We start from the raw sequence: 27,543 nt of genomic DNA on the forward strand, positions 1-27,543 counted from the left end.
CTCTGTTCATGGGAGGAGGAGGAGGATGACGTACCTGACCTAAGGAGGATTACTTGGCTGACCAATTCCATTTGGAATTGGGTTTCTGCTGTCTGAGCCTGGTAAGGCACATAGTTTGAATTAACTTTTTCATATATGGCCTATGAATTTTGGCTTCCATTGTGCTATTTATGTGAACAGCTACTTATTGTTAAGGCAGATATGAAAGAGGAGGAGAGCATTTGAAATGTGAATGTGCATTCTGACCAAATGCAGGAATTGCTTTTATGAATGAAACAAGGAGAACCTTACGCCACATGCGTGAATAAAACATCTGGGTAGGCAATTTGAGTCTGATGCATTCTCCACAACGAGATGCTGTCTTGAGCTCTGTCTGTTGGTCGTCTGGAATCCACTATGCCTCTCTTCAATTCAGCACCATGCTTATTTTATGTAACTTAGAGTCATAGAGTTGGAAGGGACCACAAGGATCATCTAGTCCAACCCCCTGCAATACGGGAATCTTTTTGCCCAACGTGAGGCCCAAACCCACAACCCTGATGTTAAGAGACTCATGTTCTACTGGTTGAGCTATCCAAGTGGGCATGGCATGGTACGTGGAGACTTCCAGAAGTAACAAATGGAAGACATAAAGTTAAAAGAATTCCTCTTAGCAGTATGAGTAACAGCGATCCTCTCTAGCCTTAATTGACAGGACTCGAGAGACAGCGGCTTGTTTCAGACTGGCTCTGAAACCACAGAGGCAAGAAAGAAGATTCTGAGTGTAAACACTCTGCTTTGCTCCTGCCCCATTTGCTGCTACAATCTGATGAAGGACCCCAAGGAACACAGGGTCTTTCCAGAGTGAGGCATTGTGGGAAAGGTGCCTTCGAAAAGGGCCCGCACCACTACTGCTTTGTTGCAGCATCCAGTTTCAGACTTGAGCAGTATACTCCTTTTAAGCTTTAGACAATATCTGCTGTGGCAAAGGAGCTGCAGCAGGGCTAGCCCGCCCATCAGCCTCAGTGAGGCAGTCACCTCAGGTGGCAAGCTGGGAACAGCTGGGAGGCCCCCAAGGAGCATGCAACCTGCTGCCTCCTGCACTTCTTGTCTGTGGCTGCCACCTGGAAGAGGGGGGCCACTGCTGCTGCCACCTGCTCCTCTGTTACCTTCAGTGCACCAAGCCTCCCCTGGGCCACCTCCAGTCACCTGAGGCGGCGGGGGTTGTGGGTGGCAGAGGAGACGGGAGGCACAATTTTCTATTTTGCCTCAAGCGACAAAATGTCTTGGGCTGAGAATCCCCCAAACCGCCTCACCTTGAATGCCTTGATCTAAGGAAGGCGGCTTCCGCAGAGTGAGGCATTCTAGCATGGGCAACACTGGAGGAGCAGCACTGAGCATTTTGCTGAAGCAACTGAGTGGCAGGGGCACTTCAAGCGGACAAAGCAGGAGGGTGGGCAGGTGGGCAGGAGTGCACAATTCCCTCACCCTTCGCATTTTGCCACCTGAGGCAGAAGTCTCAGAGTGGCTAACTGGTGGAGCGGCCCTGTGAGGAAGGCTCTTGAGACAAGGGATGGCTAGAAAGTTCTCAGCCTCATTCCATTCCATTCTATCCAGGCTGAGGACTTTTCAGGGTGCCCATTGTAAATGGGCAACCAATGAGCCTTAAAGGCCCCTTGGCTGTTTGCTGGCTAGTGCCATCCGCTTCTTTATCCAGACGCTAAGCAGATTTCATACCCGTCGCTTTCCTTGCATTCACTGGTGAAGAGGCTTTTCCTCCCCTTAGAGCAGCCAGACACCCTTAACTTCACTTTGATGGGTGTCTTTTGTTTAGAGAAGAACCAGAATAGAACAGATGGCCTTTTTTTTCTTCTTCATTTCAGGACACCACAATTTCACAGGCCTTGAAAAGTGCCTCCACCACCTCCTCTTCACAGTCTGAAGTGGCAGCCAGAAAGGATCCTTGTGATAGATAGCTATCTACAATATAGGTGTGTGTGTATGCCATATATATACAGTGGTACCTCAGGTTACAAACACCTCGGGTTACTGATGCTTCAGGTTAGACTCCGCTATCCCACAAGTAGTACCTCGGGTTAAGAACTTTACCTCAGGATGAGGTAAAGGTGTGGTGGCAGTGGGAGGCCCCATTAGCTAAAGTGGTACCTCAGGTTAAAAACAGTTTCAGGTTAAGAATTAAGAACCTTAAGAATTAAGGTTCAGAAGAATTCAGGTTAAGAAACAAATTAAGTTTGTAACCAGAGGTACCACTGTACACACATGTTGGCTTTAAATAGTCACTGTGTATATATAAATACTGCCTCCAGTCTTTAGGAATGTCCTGCTGCTGTTAAGACCACAATCAGAAAGAATTTGTTTTATTTCTGTTTGCATTTATGATTGTTTACATTCCTTGAAGCATTGGTTAAAAAGAAAGAAAAGAAAGCAAGCCTGGGAAGAAATAATGGTAAAACAGGAAAACATGGATAGCATTTTTAGGTATGCTACATTAAAATGGGATACAGAACGATATGTGCAGAAAACTTAAATGTATTCTTATTGGAAACAGCTGCTCTTGAGTCCTAGAGCTAGAGGAGGCATTGGAGATCACATGTCCAAAGTCCGCTTCAGGGGCCTAATTCGGTCCACTGGCTGGTTTAATCCCCTGTGGCAGTTTATTGTTTATTTCCTGGGGTAAAATCCTAAAAAAAACCCTCAACAACTTCAGTCCTAAAAAAAGCTCAGCAACTTTGGTTTGCCCTTTGGTCGGCCCTTCACTTCATCAAATCTGGCCCTCTTTTAAAAAAGTTTGGACACCACTGATTGCAGGATCTGCAGGGCAGGGCACAATTACAGTGTCACTGACAGATGGCTATCCAGATTCTAGATACTTAAATACTCCTCCCAAGCTAGATTGTTCCATTCTTAAACAGCTCTTACCATTAAGCTTCTCCTAATATTTCCTACAATCTGCTATAAGTCTAGACAGGCATTTGCAATGCATTATATTTCATTAAATTAAAAATTAAAAAAATATGCAGAATATTAAAAAATGCACCGAACTTTTAATTAGAGAAAGGATATGTCTAGGAGCAGAATTATATTTTTTGTGATGTTATAACTCCTGTGACTTTACTATCTGTTGAATTTTTGCCTGTTGTGTTGCTGTCAAAAGGCACCAGGAGCCCTGAGAGGGCAGAAAAAAGGGAGTGATCCAAAAAACCAACATCAAAACACTTGGGGAAACTTGGGCAGTGGTATTGGGAAGCTCTGGTGGTCTTGAAAGAAAGATCTGGTTTAAAATAACACCGGTATAATCTCTTGTCTTTAATGCTGTTGCATAATATTATCAGCATTTCATTCATGAGGGAAATTGTGTCTGGTTAGGGTGAAAGAGCAGTAAGGGGATTTAATCAGTTGGCATCTTCCTTCATTCAGCCTGCTTAACTTCTAGCCCCACCATGAACCTGCTGCCCTAGAGAATCGCAGGGTGTGACCTGCAGTGCTGTGCCTGCACCTTTTGCAAACTTTCCCCTACTTTGCAAAATCTAGTTTGGAAGATATATTAACGTGTGCTGTTTTGCAGGGTAGGGAGGGATGTAGGAAGATCACTAAAACATTATTTTTTTAAAAAATGTAATGGTAATAAGTTTTTATTAGTTTTCAATCACAGTCCAATAACAGCCTCATTATAACAATACTGATTTATAATACAATTATTAATACCAATCATTCAAATACTGAATTATGTAATTTAGTTAATGTGGCCCCCCGCGTGCTAGATTTGATGGTTTGATGTTTTTTTTTATTTCTGCGTTCCAAAATCATCTTAGTTTCAATTGCATTCCTGTCATAATAATAATCCCTTATATAACAACTGCGATATTAGTGGCCTATTTGTGTTGACACATTAAATGATTTATAAAACTGCAAGTGAGGAACTCAAACTATATCCTTGTTCTTCTGTGGCAATCATTCTGTCTATGGTGTTTCTTCTTGTCCTTGTTGCTGTTATCCATCATGCCTTGGGCAGAGCTGATATCCCATTGTTGTTCCAGAAAATTCTGCATCACTTCATCCTGCGCTTTGTTGTTTTGCATCCAGAACTTTAACAACAGCTGCAGAAGTCACTTTGTCTCAGTAAATAAACTGTTGTCACTATTTTTCTTCTCAGCCTGGGAAGAAGAGCGGTCTGTCGAACTGCAGATGACTCAGTAAAGAACCTTATCAGTTCCTTGGCAGTTCACAGACTCCTTTCATCCTTCCTTCCAGCTGAAGATATACTTCCAATTAAATTAAATTCCAAGTCCTCTTAGCGTTATTCCGCTTACTTCGTAAATAATAAAGGATGGGGAAGAGTCAGATCTAACCATCCATCATAAACCTTTTGCAAAATAGAGCTTTCCTCCCTTTTTCCTTTTTTTACACACACCGTTCCGTTTGATGTTATATTCCATATTTATAATCCTATTTCTTCTATACTTGCTTGTACAAATATAATTTGAACTAACATTCAGAGGAGGGTTGCCGAATCATAAATGTAGAGAAGAAAACTTTAAATAAAGAAGCCGTAGGCTCCCCTCCCCCGTCTTTTGCACCAAATGAAATCTTATATCAAGTTCAAATCTCAAACTCCTTGCAGTTGGTTTGTTCTGCAGTTTACAATCTCATCTCTTCTAGGATGTGGCTGTACTTTAGTTCAATTAAGCTCTAATTAACAGGAGAACCTCTGCTTCTTAATGGCAGCGTAGGAGGGTTTTCGCCAGGTGAAGTGTTTTTGCACTCAGCGCCTCCCTGTCTCCCACATTCCATGCTGGAGCGAGAGCCAGGTACTGAAACAAACTGCGAGTGAAGCCCATTCCTCCCGTCCCTGGGGGGAATTTGCAAGGATGATTTATCCTCTGTCATCCTTGTATTTCCTTTGCTAACGATCTCCCGCTGTCGTGGGGGCTGCCTATATTAAGGTAGAGTGGAACCAAAATCACATTATTTTAAAATTCTTTGGAATGTAGTATTATTTCTTCTTCACCGAATGGTATTATTTCTTCTTCTCTGAACAGAGTTCAGAAAAGCAATTTGCTGCTAGCAGATGGTGAGTTCAAATGGGTTGGCTCTGAGTATTGTACAATTATACTTTCCCTTTTGTGCGCAGGTATATGTTTCCTTGATTGTTTTTTGTTTGTGTTTTCATTTTGTTTGTATCATGGAGGGATACTGTGGAGAAAGTGAGCAAGATAGTGCTTTGTTTTCACCCTGGTCATTAGGGAAGAACCAATTTAATGAGAAGCATTACCATCATCCATTTTCAGATTGTGGCAATTTAATTCGGCAGTAGTGTTATCATGGCTCTCTTAAAAGTACAGGCAGTCTTGATAAATGTGCTTGTCAGTTGCTCTTGGGTAAAAGAGTTAGTTACCTTTTTATTTTTAAAGTATTTTTTAGAAGAAAGCAATCCTCAATAAAAGATTTGTTTTTGTGCATTACTCTATGTCCAGAACCCTCTCTATGGTTCCTAACCTCCTTTGAGGCAGATTAGTTTCTTGCATCTTTACAGATATTATTATGCATAGCTTGCCTGTTTTAGCATATCTATATCTATATTTATATCTATATATATCAGACTGTTAGGAGTTTAAGATGAGGTAGGCAATCATTTCTGGCCATTCAGACATTTCTCTTGTTTACTTGTCGTGGAGTTGAAATAAACATGAGAAAAAAGTTCTCAGGCAAAACTCCCCAAGCTCTATTTAGTTGATGGAATTTGAAGCCCTTCCCCCAAGATTACTATTTAATGACAGTCTTGGATTTGGGATTCAAGGAGAAATCTGGTGTTAAAAACAGTCGCTCACTAACACCTTTTTGTCTTATAATTCAATTGTCAGAAATTAACATTCCACAAACTTGTTTCTGCTTGCAAAGCACCCTTTTGGATTGAATCCTATATGTTCAAAAGGGTGGGCTGGGTAGGTGAGGAAAGGAATGTGTGTTTGTGCGCTGTGCACCAGACATTGCTTGTCCTGTGTTTAGGCTGTGCAGGAAACTACTTCCAGGCATGTTTCTGTTCCCCTTCCTCATCAACAAAACGATTAGAACAGGCAGAGCTGAGACTCTTCAGCATCATAGATGCTTTCCCCCATCTGAACGTATATAACCTCGTCCTGGAGACACAAATGTCTCAGCTTAAGATCTGTTTTTACTGTTATTGGTAGGTTAGGAAGTGAATGTGGGGTGGTGGGTGCATGACAGCTAAAGAAATCATGCCTTAAAAATGTATATATTTTTAAACCCTCAGGAAAGTAGCAGGCTTCTCTCCTTTTTCATTACTCCTGCTACCATTTATATGAGCACTGTTGGGCTCTTAAGTGGTTATGTGTCCTGGCCATTATGGCCATTTGTAAAGTGACCGCTGGCATCTAAGGAGAAAGAGAATTATCTCCATTGTGGAAAGGCACAATGTGAAAAGTGTGCTGAGATCTAGGGTGATCTAATCTCTAGAATGATCAGATCTAATCTTCATTGCCTGAACTCTCCAAAGCTGGCTTTTATTGCTGTTGTTGGCTTGGACTCTAGTTCGCCTCTATCTAGTTCCAGCCTTACTGCAGACATTGTGACATTGCCCAGCCCTTCTCTAGTTGTACACAATGACTTCTGTGTTCCCTGGAGCATGAGAAGACACATTTAGCTGGTTTGATGGGGCTTGAATATTGCAATGGGAATGGGAATGTACAGATTTGTACCAACATTTGCACTTGTTAGGCGTGGGGAAGGCTGCTTCTGCTTATTGATTACTGTGACTGGAGTGCCGCTTCAGGAAAGCTTCATTCATGCCTTTAAAGTTAAAGGAGCTGTAGTGGCTTGCATCAGTGGAAGACCTGGGTTCTGCGCCCTTTCCTCGGTTAGCAAACACTGAATTAATTGCAATGCTTCTCTACCTACCTCACCAGGGTGGTGTGAGGAAAATTTAATGTTTTTGAATCCCTCTCAAATGGGACACATTTTCATAAGCACTACTATTATTATTATTATTATTATTATTATTATTATTATTATTATTATATATTAAACCACAGTGTTACTTAAAAGTCACTTTTAGGAGCTTGCACAATTGTTTTTAAAACCAGCATCAGTGAATACCACTTTGTTTTAGACTGGCATTTTTTGTTTTGTTTTTGTTCTAAATGAATGTAATGGTCAGTATATAAAAATGTAATGTGTGAATAGGCCCTTGAATATATAATTCAGTGCCTCTGGATTTTGGTCAGAGCTGCAACACTACTACACCCAGAACACTATACCACAATGGCCAAATACCATAGGAGTTCTATCTCATGCCATTTTAATTTTTTGGTGCATTTTAGTAGGAATATTTACAATTACAATATTTACAATTACACTGCAGTAATTGTAATATTTGTAATACAATATTTACAATTACAATCATCTCAAGCAGGTGAGTAATAGCAGCACTTCCACCCCCGCCCAGGTTTGGCTGCGTAGACCCTGCAAATTGGACACCCATCAAATTGAATTTCAAACCAGCATTGACCTACAGCAGCAAACCCTGAACAGCATGTTCAGAATTACGCTGTTGAAAACTTTGGGGAAAGAGAGAGGGTTGCATTGAATTTATCTGTTACACAAACGTGTTATCTAGAAAAGGAAGTTGCAATGGATAACGCTCCACTGGGTTATACAGTGGTACCTTGGGTTACATACGCTTCAGGTTACCGCTAACCCAGAAATAGTACCTCAGGTTAAGAACTTTGCTTCAGGATGAGAACAGAAATTGTGCTCTGGCAGCGCGGCAGCAGCAAGAGGCCCCATTAGCTAAAGTAGTGCTTCAGGTTAAGAACAGTTTCAGGTTAAGAACGGACCTCCGAAATGAATTAAGTACTTAACCCGAGGTCCACTGTATAATTAAGATGAAATATTCTTATGACAGCATTTCTCCAACTTTGAGACAATCCTCTCAAAGGTAGTGCACAAAAGCCAGAAGAACCAGGGGCTCTTTCCTTACAGCAGCAGACCAAAACGGCCATGTCGACTATCAAAGCTGCAGAGAAGCAGGGACATAAGGGAGCTTCTCCATATAGTAGCGTCTCCCTTTCCTGATTTCCCATCTGGTTGCAGGCGGGAGACACTCTAATTCTGGTCTATTTTTAATGACAGTGTTTGATTAGCAACACTCCCATCCACAGATTTCCATGCATGTGGCAGCGGACTGTGTGTGTGTGCACCTGGCTGTGAAAGAGATGGCTGTTGCTGGACTGGAAGTGCAGAGTAGGTTTAGGAAAGGGCCAGAGTCCAACAGACGGAGCAGCATTGCCTTGTGACATCGTGCAGGGCCTTTGGTAATGGCTTTACACCTGTGTACTCTCAAGGGCATTGTAAAGTAGGCCCAGGTTTGAATGAAAAGCCTCCACAGAATGATATGGAGTGGCATGCGACTGAGGGTGGATGCATAGTGAATAATTAGAGGTTTTAGATAACAGAAATTGTACATTCTTTAGCATTTATGTGTGGTAATGTAACAGAGGTTGCATGAGGTGCATTTGTACTATTTTACTCACAGAAACCCTCCCCAATAGAATTTTGGCTTCAGAGGGTTACTACTTCCCAGTATTGATCAAGTTGGGCTTGATATACATCAAACCTCATCTGGTGAGTTGCAAATTATTGTTTTCCCCACATGCTAACAATGTTTTCACCATTATGCAAACACAACGCAAATCATTTTATACTAGCTTCAACTGTTTATGCAAAAAACAACATAAAAATAGAGCATAGGTTCCAAATAGCTGCAATGAAACCTAAATTGATCTGAACTCAGAAGCAGATACAATGCACACACTGGTGTTTTTCTTTTCATGTTCAAATTTATTTTATTTTCAGTTTGTTCCATTGTGTTCTATTGTGTGCATCCCCCCCCCTTTAATGTAAAACGCTCTGCTCATATAGATGTACTAAAAGTAAAATAAAAAAACCTCACTGGCCCGAAGGGCTAATATATTTGTGTGGTTTTTTTGTTTGTTAATTGCCATGCTCCTGCTAAAACCATAGAGGCAGAGGAAGTCCAAGTTTAATGAAAAACAGCTCATCGTTATGGTTGGCAGGGTGATGCAGCCACCTCTGTCTATTTTGAGTGTCATGAAAGAGCAGCAAATTGTTACTTTATTTATTGCATTCCTATTGTATATTTCCTTTTGGGGAGTGGCTTTCCTTCCTCAGGTGCCAAGATAACAAGGGCTTTATCTACCTTGACTTGAGGTGTAATTTGCTCTTCTGCCTCAGGCAGCAAAATGCTATGCATAAGCGCTGCTCACAAATGTGGTGCTTTAAACTGTAAAGTGGGGCTGGAGAACCTCAAGCCTGGAAGCCAATTCTGGCCCTCCAGTCTTCTCTATGTGGCCCTCAGGATTCCTTCCCAGGCCATAACCCTCACCAGCCCAATTCTGGACCCCCCTTGAGTGCTTTGCCAGGCCGGCATTTGTCGCTGAACTCTGATAATGCCTCTTGCATTATCAGAGCAGGTTTTGCCTGTGTGTGTGTGTGTGTGTGTGTGTGTGTGTAAAACTAGCCTTCTATGCAAAGGTGAAATGTAAATTCATTACTCCACGCATTTTCCTCTCTTGCCCCATCAACCAGTCATGTTTCCCCACCCCAGGGTTGTCCAGAAGGGAAATATAACTCTCTGAAAGTTTTTTCTCACCCCTGGTATAAAGGTTTCACCTGCTTTTATCTGCGATTCCCAAGAGCAAGTATAGGGTTGGAAGGAAAACTGAGAGAACTGCACAAAGTCACTGCCCTTCGGGATATTTGTTTACATGGTGCCTGATTAAAAGCTAATCTCTCTGGTCACCAAGAGATGGAGATAGCAATTGCTGGGTACACAAGCAGCCTACACTGGCAAGTAAAAGCTTCGTGCCTGACTTCTCTGTTCTGTGCACCTGCAGGAGTCAGACTGGTGTCACATTTTCCCAATATCAGGAAGCTGCAAAATTTGCTCCTGAAGTGGAATAATTCACCTTCATGACCTCATCCACTGCAGCTTGAAAACCACCAACAACAATTTTATTATTGATCCATTGCCCATCTGACTGGGCTCTTGCCCTCCCAGAACTATCTTCACCTCAGAGGGAAAGAGGCAAAGCTTCAAGTCCCAGTCCATCAGCTCAGCTGGGATTTACTGCCATTTGGCTTCTGCTGCTCCCAAAACTGCCTCATAGTTGCTCCTCCAAGGAGTGTTTCATATACAGTCATTGAGGGGAGATCTGTACCCTGCACTCTGTAGCACATATATGCCCAGCCCATTTGGGGTGCGTGGGTGAGTGTGTGAACCAGCCTCAAGACTTTAATGCATACAAATGCTCCTCTCAACAGTACTCTACCAGTTCACAGGCATGGTCTGATGTCAATTCTGATTTATGGAAAGCATGTGAAGTGTATGCTAACAAAATGTGCACATTTGCTCTGATTTGCCAGCTCCCATGTCTCCATGTCAACACTCAATGCTCTGCATTTTGTGTGTGTGGTTTAATGCACAATGAAGTGAACAGGACTCAGGAGATTAACATTCAGTCCCTGATCTTCCTTTGGACCACTATTAAACCTTTCTCAATGAATTCACTGGCTGGTAAGTGCCTAGTCATCACTAGAGGGCTATCAGTAGTATTGCTATGTGAGAAAAGGTTTATAACTGCAGCTTGATGTGCTTAAAAGGCAAGGCCATTCAAGTTCTTAAAGAATCTGCTTCAAACATAATTTAAATCAATATGCCCAGACCCCCATACTGTAAGTTAACGATGTCAAGAATTTCATTTAGCTTGGTCCACAAACCAGATAAATTGGTTTGGTATCAGGAAGAAGTATTTGGTACTAAATTGGCTCCAATTGCTTAAGCTTATTTTTTTTAAAAAATAATAATGATACAGACACTCTATTTATTCAGATTTGCTTGCACAACCTTACACAGAGGTTAGATTACACCTGGTCTTTAATGAGTGTTCATCCTGATTTGTTTGTGAGATGGGTGGGGTGGGAATAAAGAAAAACAAGCAGTTCTGTTGGGATCTTCTTTATTTCCAAGTTCTCTGAAAGGTACTGGCAACCATATCTGCCATCATGAAGCTTTGAAGGCAGCCTTTAATGAATCCTGCAGCAGCATCTTCAGGCTAATGACTACACGTGGTAACACAGTTGTGGTACTTAAAGCCATGCACAGCAACTATAATTATTCTGAACACTCAGCCGACTTTAAAATTGGTTTTTGTGTGTTGCTCACATGAGGTGTTTTGACTTCTGCAGGCTCTCAGTCACTGATTCCAGGAGGCTTCTATCATCTTTATCTAAAAGAGAAAGGCCGTCAGATATTAACAACTAGTGGATTTTTTGTTACTGAGCTCATGGAAAATTCGGTTCAGGGTTGTGAGGTCAAGAGCTTGTGGCAGGTGTGTACTCCCCCTGAATGTTTATTTAAGAACAGTGCTTGTACTGGAGGGTGGGGGGCTTAATGAGAGTCACAAGCCCCTCAACCTGGCTTTCTTCTGTTTTAGGCAAATAATTCCCCCCTCCCCATAACCTTCTAAAATTAATAGCTAAAGAGACTTTGACAAAAGTTAAGGGGAACTCGGCCTCTTATAATTTTAAATTGACACGTATCAACTGGTGTCAGTATGCACAGATTTTGGAAGGTGAAGTCATGCACACTTGTGAGCTGAAGCAAATCAAAATCAGTCACTCCCATATTTCAGCATGCGCTTGTGACTGATGCTATCACACAATCTTATCTGTCTGAAACTTATTACCTAGTGACTCACCAGCAGGCAGGCTGTCTATTAAACTTTCTGAATTCCATTCATGCCTACTTCTACAGTAAGTTTCAAGTAGCATGGTAAGTTTATCATCATGCAGATAGGTAATTTTACTGTTCAGTCTGAAAATATATTCCTGTTTCTTCCAGATGGTGAGAAATTCACACTTCCCAACATGATACATGAGCCAAAAAAACAGCTATCCTTCAAAATCAGCACTTCCCCAAATATTGCAGTGCGGTTCTTTAACCAAAAAATGTGTGCCAAAAATGCATATTAGGAAAACTTATAGAAAAAAAGCATACAAAGAGTCATTATGTTAGAGGAAATTCCTTGCAAAAAATGTGTGCATCAGTCAAAATTGTACACACAATGTGTGTATTAAGAGAAATGCACATGGAAATGCAGATGAATTGAAACTGATGTGGAGAACTGAAGATAGGACAAATGAGAAATCTGTTCACCCCTAGTTCCAGAAGTTTAAAAGGTTGGTGGGAGGCAGTTTCACAGGGTGACTTCCAATGAACCATTGTTTTTGCTGAAGTAATGATGCAGACTGCAGGCTGAAGCTGGATGACTTCTCCATTCTCCAGATGATACTGAACTGAAACTGCAGGCTGTTACTGACTCTCATCAGCCTGTTTTGCTGAAGTAGTAGCCACAGATACAAAAATAAAGCTGAGCAGTATCAGCCAAATATAGATCCCTTCTATTGGTGCTGTATCAGTTTCTTTCTGAGCCGTGCCTGGAAACATCACTCTCAGCTTTCACTTAAAAAGAACAAGCCAGGGATCCTGACACATGGGGAGGAGAGGAATAAAGGGGCAGAAGGCAGGCGGGCAGGAGATAGGTAGCAAGGACTCCCAACATAGATCACCCGTCCTGTATGCCACTTATCTCCCCCTCTCTCCCTTCAACCTGCTCTGTGAAATTTTGACTTAATAATCCCCAAAAGGAAAACTGGAGGGTGATGTTATTCAAGTTTTTATTCCCAGCATGAATGATCTGGCCCAGGCTAGATCAGGGCTAGTATGAGAAAATACCAACTTGGGCAGAATTAATTCTTTTAGACACATGTTGGGCTCCTCCAGATATCCTTTTTATTGCACATTCATGATGATTTGTGCTAATGATGCTATCAGAACCATCACATGCAATTTTCCTTTCAATGCTAATTGCTCCAGCCAAAGATTTGGGGTGGCCATTCTGCTTCATGTCCAATCACATCCTAGGTGAAATCCCATAACTTTTCGTACCACAAATGTTCTCCCCCCACCCTCCTTCTGTTGCATCATAGCCTTTCTGGACAGCAGGAATGCCATAGCATTATAGAAACATTGCTGAACAATGAAAAAATCCACCACAAATTCACTATTATTGTATGAAGAACATGTTGCAGAGCACACCTGCAATAGAACATCATTATGGAGGGGGCCTGTCCTGTTTGGCTTTCTCACGCTCAATATAGTTACACTAATAAGCTGGTTCTGTTAACTACGCCAACCTTCACCAAGGAAGGAATTCAACTTACCATACACCGTCAGTGTGCAGCTGCATTTTTCCTGCCCAAGCTCATTCTCAATCTCTATGGTGTACTCTCCCGTGTCCTTGGCAGTGCAAGTGGGGATCATCAGGGTGCAGACGCCACTAGTTGAGTTGTACCAGAACTTGGAATTGGCTGTGATGTTGATTTGACCCTTGTACAACGTAACCACAGGGCGGGGGTTTCCCAGGAAAGCGCAGCTCATGGTGCAATCATGGCCCCGGCGCACGGCATGATTCTTCAGTGGAGTAATGAAACGGGGGGCATGGCGCCAGTCTCGCTCATGATATTCTTTTATCTTGGCATGGAAGAGTTCTGTTGAAGGAATGGCATAATCAATACTGGTTCCAAAGGGGTTCCCTCCTATTCAGATATCCATGTTTGGCTGGCTGTGCCTCCATGGTATGAAGATACAAACCTCAAATACTTGACATGGCCTTATGGCTTCGCTTTCAGGCCATGGACTTCCTCAAAAGCTGCAGGGCATTTATTTGTCACAACTATTCATTTCTTACTGATCTCTTTTATTTACTCATTTAATAAATTTCTATACTGTCCTTCCTGCCAAAGGAACTCAGGGCAGCAAACATACAAACAATTAAGCAATGGATGGATCTGAAATCAATTCCAATACAGATGCAGAGTGGAAAAAGATCTCTACCTAAAAGGTTTGCTGAAATAATAAATGACATTGGAAAGAGGGGTTGGAACACCTGAAGACAACTCAACTCAGCCTCACTTTTAGCAACTGAGATACTTGGGCCAGAAAACAATAGTTCCAAAACTCCACAGACATGTGGACATTTGGATATGAATCAAACTGTCTTCTGTTGTTCTAACCCTATTCTCCAATGCCTATTTATCCTTGAATGCACCCCCCCTATTTTTTGGAAGGCCATTGAATCCAATGGCTAACTTTCTCCAAGGTAGTTCTGGTAAACTTAATTTTGCATGGGTTTAAGTGGAAGAAGTTTTTCTTCATTTGTACATTGATGTGACTATGTCACAGGATTTTTAAGTGGCCCTAGGCCTCATTCTTGCAGCATTTATACAATAGAAAAGGGAGGCATGATGTCGTTTGCTTGGGTATTTGCTGACCTGCAATGTGCTTGAGTTGTCAGCATATACATTATATATAGCTCTTTCAGAAGGAGGTTTTCCTGAACACAGCTAACAGCTATCATTAAGATAGATTAACTAGTGTGGTTCAGTGACATGGGAGGCACACAAGATATAATTAATATATTAATGGAATTTGCTAAGCCGCTGGCTTAGATGGTTTTAAAAGGTTAGGCAAACGAATGGAGGGTAGGCCTATGAATGTTGTTAGCTATAATAGCTGTGTGGAGCTTTCAGGTTTAGGGACAGTGTCTGTGAACCTCAGTTGATAGGGAGTAACAGTGGGCAAGAGGTGTCATGTTCATGTACTACAAATGGGCTTCTTGGAAACATCTGTCCAGCCCTTGCAGGGGAAAGAATGCTGGACTAGATGGGTCTACAGAGATGCTGTAGCTCTGCATGAGACATATGCAAGAAACAGCTGGAAGTGCTATTTAAAATAGGGAAGTTGCTCTCCAGACAAAAGGCTGCTTGGCTGGGTCATAGACAGCTGTCTATGACTTAAGAGGAATGGGGCAACTTTAAGGACTTTTGCTCATGTGCCTATAAAGCAGCTAGCTCTGCAGTTCACTTACTTTCAGTGCCCAGGGAGGGTTTCCATGGAAAAACTTTTGTGCTTGCACCTATAAGGTGCTGTCGCTACCTGGAATGCATGACAGAACCTATGCAGAATCTTATTCTACATGCTGAAATGGAGAAGAACTTCCTGGGGGGAAATAACCCTTGTTTCATAAGACATCTAGGCATTTTGAGCTGGACAGATTCTTATTCCAAACCACATAATAATGAACTTTGGCAACACTTCTACTTTCAACTCTCTGTCCATTTCCAGCTTCAGAGAGCAGGGCAAAATTTCAAACTGAGCCTCAATCTGCTGAGACACAACAAAAACACTATTTGGCTACTTATGCAGACATAGATGCTTACCTTTGTCTTTGTTGATATGCCAGGAATCCTTTGAATCTAGAGGATCACTGTCACCAACTTCATTGCGGGCAATAACCCGGAAGAAATATTTCCTGCCAGGAAGCAGGCCCGTGACAGTGTACTTGTTGCTGTAAACTTTCTCTGCAGCCGTGAACCAGGTGGCTGTGCTAGTGTCGCGTTTCAAGATGACGTAATGGGCACCTCCATCCTCTTTTATGTCTGGAGAGTGATCCCATTTCAGTGACACCGTGTTTGGCACCTCTTCATACAGGTTCAGGTTAGTAGGAGGCCTTGGGAAATCTAAGGCAGAAATACTGAGTATGAACCAGTGTTTCATCTTTCTCCGTTTGCGGTCTTCTATCATTTATTTGGAGGGCAGCATCTCCCTCTGGAATGATAGTGTCATGCTATTTCAGCATACCCATGATGGTTTTAAGCTTGAAAAGCTAAACTAAGAATGGCAAACATTGCCTGTACTCTGTGATCTGGCAATCAACTGCCTGCATTAGAACTTCTTCTCAAATTGTTGATCGGCTCAGCAATTGTCAAGAGGCTGGCATTCATTCCTCATCTAGTTTCACAGGCTCGCCCCACCCCAAGCCCTTACCACACACTCTTGTACCTGTCACTCGCACATGAATGTCGTAGTGGGCTTCTCCATAGTCATTGCTGAGTACAATACGGTAGAGTCCAGTATCCATGCGTTTGGTGCTGCTGATGAGGAACTGGGAGTGGTTCTTGCCTTTCGTGATGCTCTCTCTTCCCCTTGTGGTATTACCATCCTTTTGCCACACCACATTTGGTGGAGGGGAACCCTGCCAGAAGCAAAACTTGCTGAATATGTCAAACCTAAGCAGGAGACATAGCTTTTGCCATTTGCTCTTCACCCTGGCCTTTAATCTGACTCTGTTTCATCTGCTGTGGGTGGTGCATTTGTTTTTTACTACTTACTTAATTACTACTGTAGCTGCTAAGGCAAGGAGCAGATTAAAGGAATGGGGAAGAAATGGGCAGGAGAAACTATGGCTGATGCTTCGTCTCTCAAGTAATGGTTAGCTTTAGGTTCTCCAGATGTTGTAGGACTCCAACTCCCATCAGTCCCAACCAACATGACCTGTGGGCAGGGATGATGGAAGATGGAGTCTGACAACACACGGAGGGCACCATGAAGGGCTACCCCAGACTTCAAGGGAACAAGGCAACTCTCTCGGTTGCAAGCAGTCAACCCTAAAAGCTGAAGGAAGGTGGGAACTCTTGAGACAGTGGCAAAAAAATGGGCATGGGAAGCAATGGAAGGAGATAGCTTTTTTTGCTAAGTTATTTATTCCAGTCCCGTGATTCTGTAAGCACTGGCAACAGCTGAAAGATGTGCATGCATGCACACAAACCCGGACAACTTCTTAGACATAAAATCACCCAGAATTAAACCTGAGAATCTTAATGAACCCGCATTCAATAAGCCACTCTTCTTAGAAGCACTGCCTGATCCCCCTTGATAAAGCTTCATGGCACAGATTTGAGCAGAGAGGAGGAGATTATAGGGTTTGCAAAGCCCTGATTAGTCTGGCATCCCAATCAGTATTATTCTGCATTACTGTGAGTACTTTAACAGAGAAGCATACATGTTTCAAATGCTACCTCTCTACTAGTCCTACCTAATTATTCCTAGTCTGGGAAGGTTGCCTATGTGATCTCTTAGGGGCAAAGTATACTTGTGATCGTGCTTTATGTATCTGATATTTGCTTTGTTTTAAAACCTTTTCCTCCATTAAAAACTGGAGACCCTTTTAGAAGGTTATAAAAGATTTAATAAGAATTATAATAATGTTTTAGACAGTGTCCAGACATCAATGGGATGAACAAGGTTAGTGAGCAAAGAGGAAGTGCAATTAAAGAAATAAGGAAATTCTTGGGGCCATAACTTCCTGTTACTGGAAGTCTAGAGCAACCATAACTGATCTGGCAAGGAAATAGATTATTATTACTGATTATGTGTGATTACAGATTACATACAGAAACTACAGCACATAAACGGAGTACCCAAACAAAAACACAAGCATATCAGAAACTTAAGCCAAACAATGAAAATAAACAAATTCCTTCCAGTAGCACCTTAGAGACCAACTAAGTTTGTTATTGGTATGAGCTTTCGTGTGCATGCACACTTTTTCAGATACACTGAAACAAAAACAGTGAAACAGTGTATCTGAAGAAGTGTGCATGCACACAAAAGCTCATACCAATAACAAACTTAGTTGGTCTCTAAGGTGCTACTGGAAGAAATTTGTTTATTTTGTTTCGACTACGGCAGACCAACACTGCTACCTACCTGTAATGAAAATAAAATTAAGCAATCAGATTAAATGCCAAAAGTGCGGCATACTTTACCTAGCACTTTTATTTTGTTTTGACTACGGCAGATCATAACAAGGAAGGAACATCAATGTCATTATGATTATTGCTTCAGCAAACTTGGCACTGGGTATAGTTGCCTAATGTTGCTGTTTACTTAGGTCAAGGTGCCCTGAGTACTACGACATATGAGTTTGTTAAATAGAATCAATAAACTAAACTTTATTTATTTATTGAAATCCATTTATAAACCAATAGTTTACAAAATCCTTAAGCGGTTAATGTACTGTTACAAATATGAAGTAACAGGCTCTATTAGGGAATAGAAGAAATTAATAAATGGTAGAATTTTAATTATTTGGGATATGAATGAAAAATACAAGCTGCAGAGGAATTCCTGGGCTAGACTATGCAAAGGAAACAAATTAAGAAACAATACAGGGCCATCGGCAATGCAATAAAACTGTCCTTCATCCCCTGCCTTGAGGTGTGGGGCAGAGACAGGAGATTTGGAAGGCTGCCAGGATAACTGGGCATGATGTCACAGGAAGAGTTTGGGGCCTTTGGCACTAGGCTTGCAAAACCTGAAAAATGGGTAGAAGGATCTAGGCTGGCTGGCTGAAGGCAGGCTGGGAGAGGTGCCTTGGACTCCATTGCTGCACTGTTATGGGGAATAAGCCCCTCTTGAGATGGCCACACTGTAATAGTTGGACTCCCTCCATCCAAATTCAGGATGGAGTACATATGTGAATAAATCATATTTTCATCACCACACCATACATTTAAAGCACATGGCTTTCCCCCAGAGCATCCCTGGATCTGCGGTTTGTTATGGGTGCTGGAAAGCTCTGCAAGTGGGATATAAAAAGCATTCACTGCAATTTTAAGGCAGAAGTTCCCTGATGGAATAGCAAGAGCAGCTTACAGTGAAAGAGGCATGAATGCAGAGGGCAGTCCCAGCGCGAACAACCATGTGACTCTTCAGCCTGGCACTCAGATCAAACTTCGGAGCAGCTAAAAGACACACCAGGACAACAACAGAGAAATATGGGTGGGGGCAAGTAGTTAAAACTATTAATCAGAAAACACACATTTCCCTGTTACCTATATTGTCACTTTGGGTCTCTACAGTTAAATTTACAGTGGGACCTCGGGTTATGAACTTAATTTGTTCCAGAGGTCCGTTCTTAACCCAAAACCGTTTTTAACCACTAATGGGGCCTCCCGCTGCCGCCGTGCCGCCAGTGTGCGATTTCCGTTCTCATCCTGGGGCAAAGTTCTCAACCCACAAAACACACACCAGATGATCTTGCTAGCATTCCTTCCACTTTGGGGGAAAGGGAGCTCAAGGCAAACGCAGTCCCCATGAAGTTGGAGTCTATGCACACTGACTTACCTGGAGGGGGCATGGCCAGAACTCCATCCTTTAACTCAATTGGCTCTCCCACTCCAGCTTCATTCACGGCTCGAATCCGGAAGAAGTATTTCTGCCTCTCCTGCAGTCCTCCCACTGTATAGTTGGTGCCAGAAATTGGGATCTTGGTGCACTTGGACCATTCCTTGGTGTCTTCAGCTCGCATCTCCAGGATGTATCCTGACGGAGGATCACCTTCCTCTGGCTGCTGCCAGGCCAAGGAAATGCTGGAGTTGGAAGAATCGGCTACATGCAAACCTCTCACCAGTCCAGGAGGCTCTGGGACAAATAGCAAAACATCCACTTTAAAGGCACAGCTGCATATACCGTTTTAAACACATTTGCTCTGCCCTGGTGCAACATTCAGTCCCAGCCTTCCAACTGTGAGCAATGGATGCTTTGGCACCTTAAAGACTAATCATGTGTTGCTGTCTGCATTTATTTAACAATTATTTATTAGATTTATATACCACCTTTCATCACAAGATCTCAGGGTGGTTCACAGGATAAAATACAAGCTAAAACACAAGAAAGAAGTTAAAACGAAAATGAAAAAACAATAACCCCTTCCTTCCCACAATGTTTTTCGATGCTGGTGATTCCTGAGACTTTGTGCATCCTTAATAATTCTGGATTCTTCTTTTCTAAAATTCAGATATATCTCAATTGGATCTTCTTCTTTAGTTATAGGCCATCTCATGAAGGCTATCCATGTGGGTGCATGCATGCGCATGGGCTATTGGCTCCAAGAGAAGTCTTTTTTTCCAAGCCAAATTGCACTGGTGGGGCAGCTTAGATTAGACTGAATGTGTGACTGTGGAAAAGAGAGAACATGTCTGAGCACATGTGTGCAGAATTTTATGGAACAGATCGGTGTTTTTTAAACAGTGGGTTGGGATCCACCAGTGGGCCTTGGGCCACTTTTGAGTGGGCCTCAGTGCCACAACTGGCTTGCCCCATGCCTTCTCACTTGCCTATCCCATCCCATAGCTGTTCCATAGCCTTTGGGTTGGACCAGGGCAAGCTTTGGTTAGGCCTTCAATGCTAAATAAAGGTGGCCAGGAGACAGAAAAGTTCGGGGGGTGGGGAGAAGGAAGGTCAACCTCCTTACTCTGATACAAAAGCGCCAGAGGAGGTGTTAAAGGAAATGGGAAAGTGACATAGAAGGTTGATAATAATAATCAGGGAAAAGAAAGGAAAGGGAGGAAAAAGAAGTCCTGCTTAGAAGACAGAACTGAATGTAAAAGGACAGGGAGGAGGGATGAAAGAAACTGGCAGTAGGTTGTGGTGGGTGAAAGGAACATGGAAGACGAAATTGCAGGAGATGGGTAAAAATTACTTTGAGACATGCGAGGTTGGGAAGGGAAACCATAAAACAAGAAGTCTTCACTTACAGCCTCTGAATCAGCAAATTCTGCCCAAAATAATGAGACTGAGTCACAATACCACCAGAGCAAATGTTTGTACTTAGCTTGCGGAAACCTGGGCTGTGACACTCCTTGTCACAATGAAACGCCATGGCGAAGAATTTAGCAATTTTCAAAGATGGATCAGATATCAGCAGAAAGTGTTATCAGTAATTGCCAGTTGATTATATACCAAACTCTTCCTCTGTCTGCCACCATTTTGTGACTGACTGCCCGTGAACCACCATTTTGAAATGCATAGGCTTCAGTAATGACCAGCCATTTCAAGCGGGCAGAAATTAGGTTTGAGAACCTGTGTAATAGATAGTACATGGAAGATCATGGTATAATCCATGATATGTGTTGGTCTAATAATTCATAAACAAATAGCAGCAGCTGTGCCTTCTCAGTATTATTTGAAAAAGGGCCACCTTGCTACCTGCCGAAATTGTTATTGAAACTGGTTATGGAAACAAATAGCCAGATAGGGAATGGTTGTTGCAGGAGTCTACCATGTTTCACTGCATGCACAGCAAACCTCTTGTTTTTTAAACATATTTATGGAACACTAGGAACAGATCAATGTTAGGGACATACTGATGGGATCTCTTGCCACAACTGAGTTTGAAGCACTGCTAGGTTGCCCAGGCCCCGCTCGGTTCACAGCTATGACACGGAATTCATATTCTGTATCTTCCAGTAAGCCATCCACTTTGCATTTCGTATCTAAAGAGAATGCAGAAGAACACAGGTATCATAATTACTAGAGAGGAGGTGTTTTCCAGACAGAAGAATGTTCAAGTGATCATCGCTCTTTAGGACTCAAAGGGGACACGATGTTTCTCATTTTATATAACTGGGGCATCTTGCAGCTTTTTGCTGCCACCTTCTGGCCACGAACACAGCTTCCAGCCGACAAAGAGAAGTCTGCAGTAGTTTCACACTTGGAGCACTTCCCCACCACAGACTTTCAAGCTGACATGCAGCAAATGCAATGTTAACAGAAGCAGCAAATACAGAGCAGTTGTGCACAGAAGAGTCATATTATAAACAAAACAAAACAGGAGCAAATTCAGGAACACAGTAATTGTACACTGTATTTATTCGCCCAACTATTTTAATGCTGCCATTTGGCTTCAAGGGACCTTCAAGACAGATTATTAAGCAGAACAACAACATTGGCAAATGAACAATGCCCTCTTCACTTCAGTAACATCCCAAATGCCGTTAAGTTAGTTTGCATATCTGTATTTAGCTTAGACGCATTCTGGATTTCCAAATGGGTAACAGAAGAGGAAAAGAACTTCAGCTAACCAAGGGAACAGAGGACAAATCAGGTAGTGAGATCAACAGTCAGGTGGTTTCCAAGACCAATTGTGTGGCTCAGTTACCATTCGAAAGTTAAGATGAAATTGTTAACTCTGAGCCATCTGTAAAAAAGGAAGTGGGATTGGACAGAGTAAATGTATATACAGGAGATGACCATTTTGCATGAGGGGTTACGTTCCCGACCCCCATGTGCTTCAGTGGATCATGCATAAGTGTGCTCCCCATTTCCCCCTCTTCCTGGTCCAAAAGGACCTGCATGTTGACGATGACACATCATTTGGACATGCCTAAAATGGTCGCTGCCTGTATTTGGTGAAGTATCTACCGGCAGGTGCTTTGCGCTTAGTAAAAACATAATAGACAGGTATTCTGAGTCCCTAGATTGTGCTCCAGGTTGTGTTTATACTGAACTACATGAATCTTGGTCTGACTGAGCAAGGCCATTTTTTTTTAAACACTTTGTTCTTTAGAGACTAATACACCACATCTTGCTTTACATTCTTGACAGTTGCAATTTGTGTGTGTGTGTGTGTGTGTGTGTGTGTGTGTGTGTAATTATATTTAGCAGTGTATGTGTGTCAGTTGGGATAAATTTCTGACCTTGAATGAGTTCTTTGGACACTGGGACCCAAAGGTTGCTGCCTTTCTTCCTCCTTTCCACAACGTACCCCATTACTGGAGAGCCACCATCTTTAGCTGGAGGACTCCAGGTAATAGTAATCGCATCTTTGGTAACATCAGTAACTTGAGGTTGAGATGCCTGACCTGGGGGATCTGAAAAGAATTTGAGGACAGAGGAAATCAGAACTACAGTGGAAGCCTTTTCTTTCTTAGCTGCTTTTCTATGAAATTATAATCAAGGCAAGAGTCACTTCTACTGTTCCCGCTTTTGCCTCTGCGCCTACACCCGCCCATTACTTCTGGCCATGGCGACCACTGGTACACAGTCCCCAGAAAGTTGTCAATAAGGCTTTCAGGCTGAAAAAAGGGTTCTTACCCCCACCAAGGGGAGTTCTAGAAATCGAAGTGACTCAGGCAAGACCATCTCTACCCAGTAAGTCCAAACATACTATCCCACGATATACAGACCAGACGTAGCATTAAGTAGATAAAGGGGATGTGATTAAAGTTAAATCAACTCCATGAATTGGCTAAGATGCTAAAACTCAACATGATTTCTGCCCCAGGTAAACATTCCTTCCTGACAAATGTAATGACTTGGATTTTGACCAAAACTGAAACTTGCAAATTGAGCCTTCATAAGAGAATGTTTTACTAATTCTCTTCATGTGCTACCTTATCTTAAGATAAGGCCAGCAGCAGCCTAAAAAATCCCCACTGGACAATGGCAAACGTCATCATTTAATGCTCTAAGCATGCAACCAGATGGCAATCTATCTAACAGAATCAGGCCAGGTACTTACCAATAGGATCCCCAGCGAAGATTTCTTCCGACTCTAGCGGCTCACTCACACCCTCAGAGTTGACAGCCAGGATCCGAAACTGATAGGGTTTTCCCTCTTCTACCTTATCTGTGGCAAAAGTGGTGTGTTTGCTGTCAATCTCTCCAATCTTGGTCCAGGATTTTTTCCCAACCATCTTCCGCTCAATAATGAAGTGGGTCACCTGCTTGCCCCCATTGTCCTTGGGTGCTTTCCATTTCATTTTCACACACTTCCCAGTCTTCTCCAGGAATTCAACTTTCCCTTGTGGTGGTTTTGGTTTGTCTGAAGCACACAGAGAAATTGCAAAGAGAGTGGCAATGGTCACAACCGTTCGGAACTCATCAAGACTTTCTTGAGAGGTGTTCGACAAGCCTGGCCTCATATTCAAAGCAGCCTAAGTCACTTTACTAATTTCATCTACCAGCAGAAACTAAAGAACCATGGTCCTCAAAAACGGCCACCTGATGATCCTTGAGAAACTAGGAATCTGGAACGCATCTCAAGGTCCCGTCACCTGTTTTATGACACTGTAGCAAATTTCTGAAACTGGGCCTTCAATTCCTGAAGAGTAAGCATGGGTACAGTGAGTGTGGTTAACTCTAAAATAATGGACAAAAATGAAACTCAGCAAAAGCAGAGTTAAGGCTACAGTCCTACACACACTTGAGACTAAGCCCCTCTGAACACAGTAGGATTTTATTTCCAGGCAGAAGAACACAAGATCAGGTTGTGACAGGCAACTGTCCTTTTAGTGCAGGAAGATTCAGTTCCTTACTTTTTGTCTACCCTTTAAGATACCAAAGTGTGATCACACACATACTTACTTTGGACTAAGCCCCATGGTCAGCGCTACAATCCTAAGTACACTTACTAGGAAGCACCTCCCATTGAGTTCAATGGGACTTCCTCCTGAGAAAATATGTTTAGGATTATAGCCTAAATATGCTTCAGATTGTACTGTGAACTGCCCTAGAGGATTATCCCAGGACCTACCAATAACATTGAGGTGCAGTTGAGCAGTGGCTGTTCCACAATCACTTTTCAGCCTCAGCAAGATAGCGCCACTGTCTTCCCTCACACAGTTCTTGATTGTGAGCAGTGCTTGGTCATTGGTCCTTTCAAATTCTATTCTGTCTTCTTCGGTTACCTCAATGCCATCCTTGAACCAGGTGACTTTGGGCAGGGGCTTGGCCCTGAATGGTACTTTGATGTTGGCTGTCTGCCCTGCTTTCACAGTCACTGGGTGAGCAGCTAAAGCTTCCAGCACAGATGGATCAATAAAAGGGGGATCTGGAGCGGGGGGAGAATGGAAAAATAGGTCTGAAAACTGCAGTCAAAAGGACACGTTAGCAACATTCATACACTTTTATGCCTCATTGTATGGTCTTCATCAATGACAGTTTAAGTCCCTGCAGCCATACATTCCATTAGCCATAGAATTCCAAGTTTAAGGTGGCCTCAGAAGAGATGTGATACATGTACATATACATACACAGACACACAGACATATGATTTGGGTGTGAAGCACCCTAAATTCCTGGGTCCAATAAAAGTTAGACTTAATCAAGGTTTGGGGAGTTAACTGTGTCTGAACCCTTGGATTCAGAAATGCAAGTCTAGATTCTCAGGAAGCTGAATTCTGTGCCAACCACTACATTCGGTGTCTTTCTACACACTTGCAGAATTGCAATACACTCACAGCCCTGGTCATGACATCAGGTTGATGTCTAGGATGCCATGTGTGTTACTGAAATTAAGGCCTAGGGCAGGAAGAGGGAGTGGTCGAAGGAAACGGACAAGCTGAAATTACATGGGTGGGGGTGGGGGGACAGGAGTACTGTACCTGCAATACTGACAGTGGCCTCACTCTCTGCCCCTTTTGCTCTGAAAGTGTACTTTCCTTCAGTGTCCTCTCCCAACTTGTCAATGATCAGCTTGTGGACAGCCCCTTGCTTGACAATTTGGATTCCTCTCATATCTGTAATCTAAAGGAAAGGTTAAAAAGAAAGGTCCTGTTAAAAGTTCTAAAGGCAAACAGGAACTCACTTGCTAGTTTAATAGGTAAGAGGCAAGTTCTAAAGCTTCTAAAGGAAGCCTTTTCCCTTTTAAGCAGAGATTGGATGGCCATCTGTCATGGATGCTTGACCTTTACACTTCTATTATGCTATGACTCCACATATAAGGGATGTGCTTTTGTATCTGTATGCATGCACATGGATTTGCTGTGCTGCAATAGCTGTTCTACCATTGTTGTCTTCATTTAATTTCTTTTTTTAAAAAGGGACACACCTGTACTCCAGCATGGTAGGAGGAGAGTGCACAGCCTTCAAATAACCAAATAAAACCCAACAACAATGGAAGATTCAAACGTTTATCACAGCTATAGAGGAAAGCATTGCTAGTGTTTGCCACTTTTAAAGAAAGTAAAATAAGCATGGGTGTGACATAGCAGAAGGAGACTCAAGAGCATGTTTTTCAAAATTCCCTTGAGCCACAATATGCTGTGGCATCGAGAGGGGAGGGAATAGGCAGTCGGTGCATTGACCCCTGCACAATCACATTCTATTAAGCAATGACATCAAGGATGGAGAACCACATTTTCCTAGGGAGGGATCCAGCATTGCATTCTTCTGATCATTCTATCAGTACAAGCATTTTGGCTTGCCAGACAGAATGCTCCCTCCCCAAGTTGTCTTCGAGTGGTTACTCGAAGTCAGTTTCAAGGGGGGCGCATTGGGGAGGAGAGGGGGGATGCCCCATTGCATAAGCAAGTTGCTTGCACAATGGGGTGTCCCCCCTCTCCTCCCCAATGTGCCTTCTGTAGGACTTCCACTGACAAGACTCAATAGTTGAATCCCGCTTGTAGTCACTTTATTTACAAAACATACCACACCTGCTATTGACAAAATGCAATATCCCTGCATGAGAAATATCAGAAGGGAAGACAGTTGGGACTGCAGAAAACAATTGTCTACAACTGCTAAGGCCAGCCTTAGTTTCTTCACTGTCCAAGGAGAAAATGCTGAAGTGACTACACTGTGATTGGCTTCCTTGGTCTCTTCCATGCTCCCAGCTTCCTATGACTGGTATGTTAATGAGAAAATGGCTGCTAATTCTTCTGTGGCTCTACAAAAGGTCACATCAATTAACTGGGGTAGATGTGCAGGGGTAGATGTGCAAGTCCCTCTGCTTACACCATAGAAACATACCTCTTTACCATCCTTCAGCCAAACGCCTTCCACCTTCTCATCATTCAGGACAACAGAAAGCTCTACTGGATCCCCTGTTGGAGCCTGGACATCCGATAAGCCACTCTTTACTGTGGCAAATCTCTCTGAAGGGAGAGGAAACACCCTCAGTTACAGCAAGCAGGGAATGATGCTGAGCAGATAATGCCAAACAAGATAAGCAAGAACACTTTTTGCAGATTTAGTTAGCTAACTATTGCTTAGGAACAAACAAATATAGGAAGCTGCCTAATATGAAGTCAGACCCTTGGTCCATCTAACCCAGTATTCTCTACACTGGCTGGCAGCAGAGTTTCAGGCAGGGGATATTCCCAGCCCTACCTGGAGATGCTGGGGAATGAGCATGAGACCTCCTGCATGCAAAGCAGATGCTTTGCTTTACTGCTGAGCTACAGCACTCTCCCCTTCTTGTTGTAGGGGCACTTCCACCCCCCACCACATCAGATCAGCCTGGAAACTTTTGTCTAGAATCTGCGAGCTACTGAGTGTGTGTGCTTCTGTGCTTCCACACCCAGAGATGCAAAGTTCCAATCCCATGGGTCTTTAAAGCCGGAAGGGGCAGACCCTGCTGCAGCAGTGCTCCTCCAGGTTTTCTTCAACAGTTGCTCACTTCCCCGTTCATTTTATTTTAACTACAAGAGAATTTATGTCCTTCCCTTCACCATATGATCTCAGGGCAGGCTGCAAACTTGCAATAAAAGAGTAAAGCAACATTACAATAAGGCCGATTCAGAACAGGTTATAAAGGGAGATAAAAGCATAGCATGTCCTTATTAACATCCGGGGGTGACAACTTGGGCTCCTCATGTGCAGCAGCATTTTAAATTCAAGTCTACAAACTGAAAAATACAAGGTGCAGATTTGCACCCCTGATCACATGGAAGTCATGTGTGGCTTGAGTTCAAGAACCATGTGATGCCATCTGACAATGCCGCTGAAACTTGTTTTACTAAACTCTCTGGCCACCCTTA

General features: G+C 42.7%; 1 protein-coding gene across 1 annotated transcript in view; it reads right to left on the reverse strand.

The window, feature by feature from the left end:
* Positions 1-11,037: 11,037 nt before the first annotated feature.
* Positions 11,038-27,543, reverse strand: part of IGSF22 (immunoglobulin superfamily member 22) — a 32,924-nt gene continuing 16,418 nt past the window's right edge. Inside the window, exons 12-23 of the mRNA XM_053393344.1 lie at positions 26,534-26,658; positions 25,168-25,309; positions 24,318-24,614; positions 23,304-23,606; positions 22,480-22,653; positions 21,148-21,276; positions 19,127-19,423; positions 18,656-18,744; positions 16,001-16,193; positions 15,379-15,678; positions 13,321-13,647; positions 11,038-11,324 (exon numbers count right to left, since the gene is read on the reverse strand). Of these exons, the coding sequence (XP_053249319.1) occupies positions 11,257-11,324; positions 13,321-13,647; positions 15,379-15,678; positions 16,001-16,193; positions 18,656-18,744; positions 19,127-19,423; positions 21,148-21,276; positions 22,480-22,653; positions 23,304-23,606; positions 24,318-24,614; positions 25,168-25,309; positions 26,534-26,658 (2,444 nt within the window). The 3' untranslated portion in view covers positions 11,038-11,256. The remainder of the gene's footprint in view (positions 11,325-13,320; positions 13,648-15,378; positions 15,679-16,000; positions 16,194-18,655; positions 18,745-19,126; positions 19,424-21,147; positions 21,277-22,479; positions 22,654-23,303; positions 23,607-24,317; positions 24,615-25,167; positions 25,310-26,533; positions 26,659-27,543) is intronic.

The sequence above is a fragment of the Podarcis raffonei genome, chromosome 1 (genome assembly GCF_027172205.1).
Source record: "Podarcis raffonei isolate rPodRaf1 chromosome 1, rPodRaf1.pri, whole genome shotgun sequence".
Classification (NCBI taxonomy): domain Eukaryota; kingdom Metazoa; phylum Chordata; class Lepidosauria; order Squamata; family Lacertidae; genus Podarcis; species Podarcis raffonei.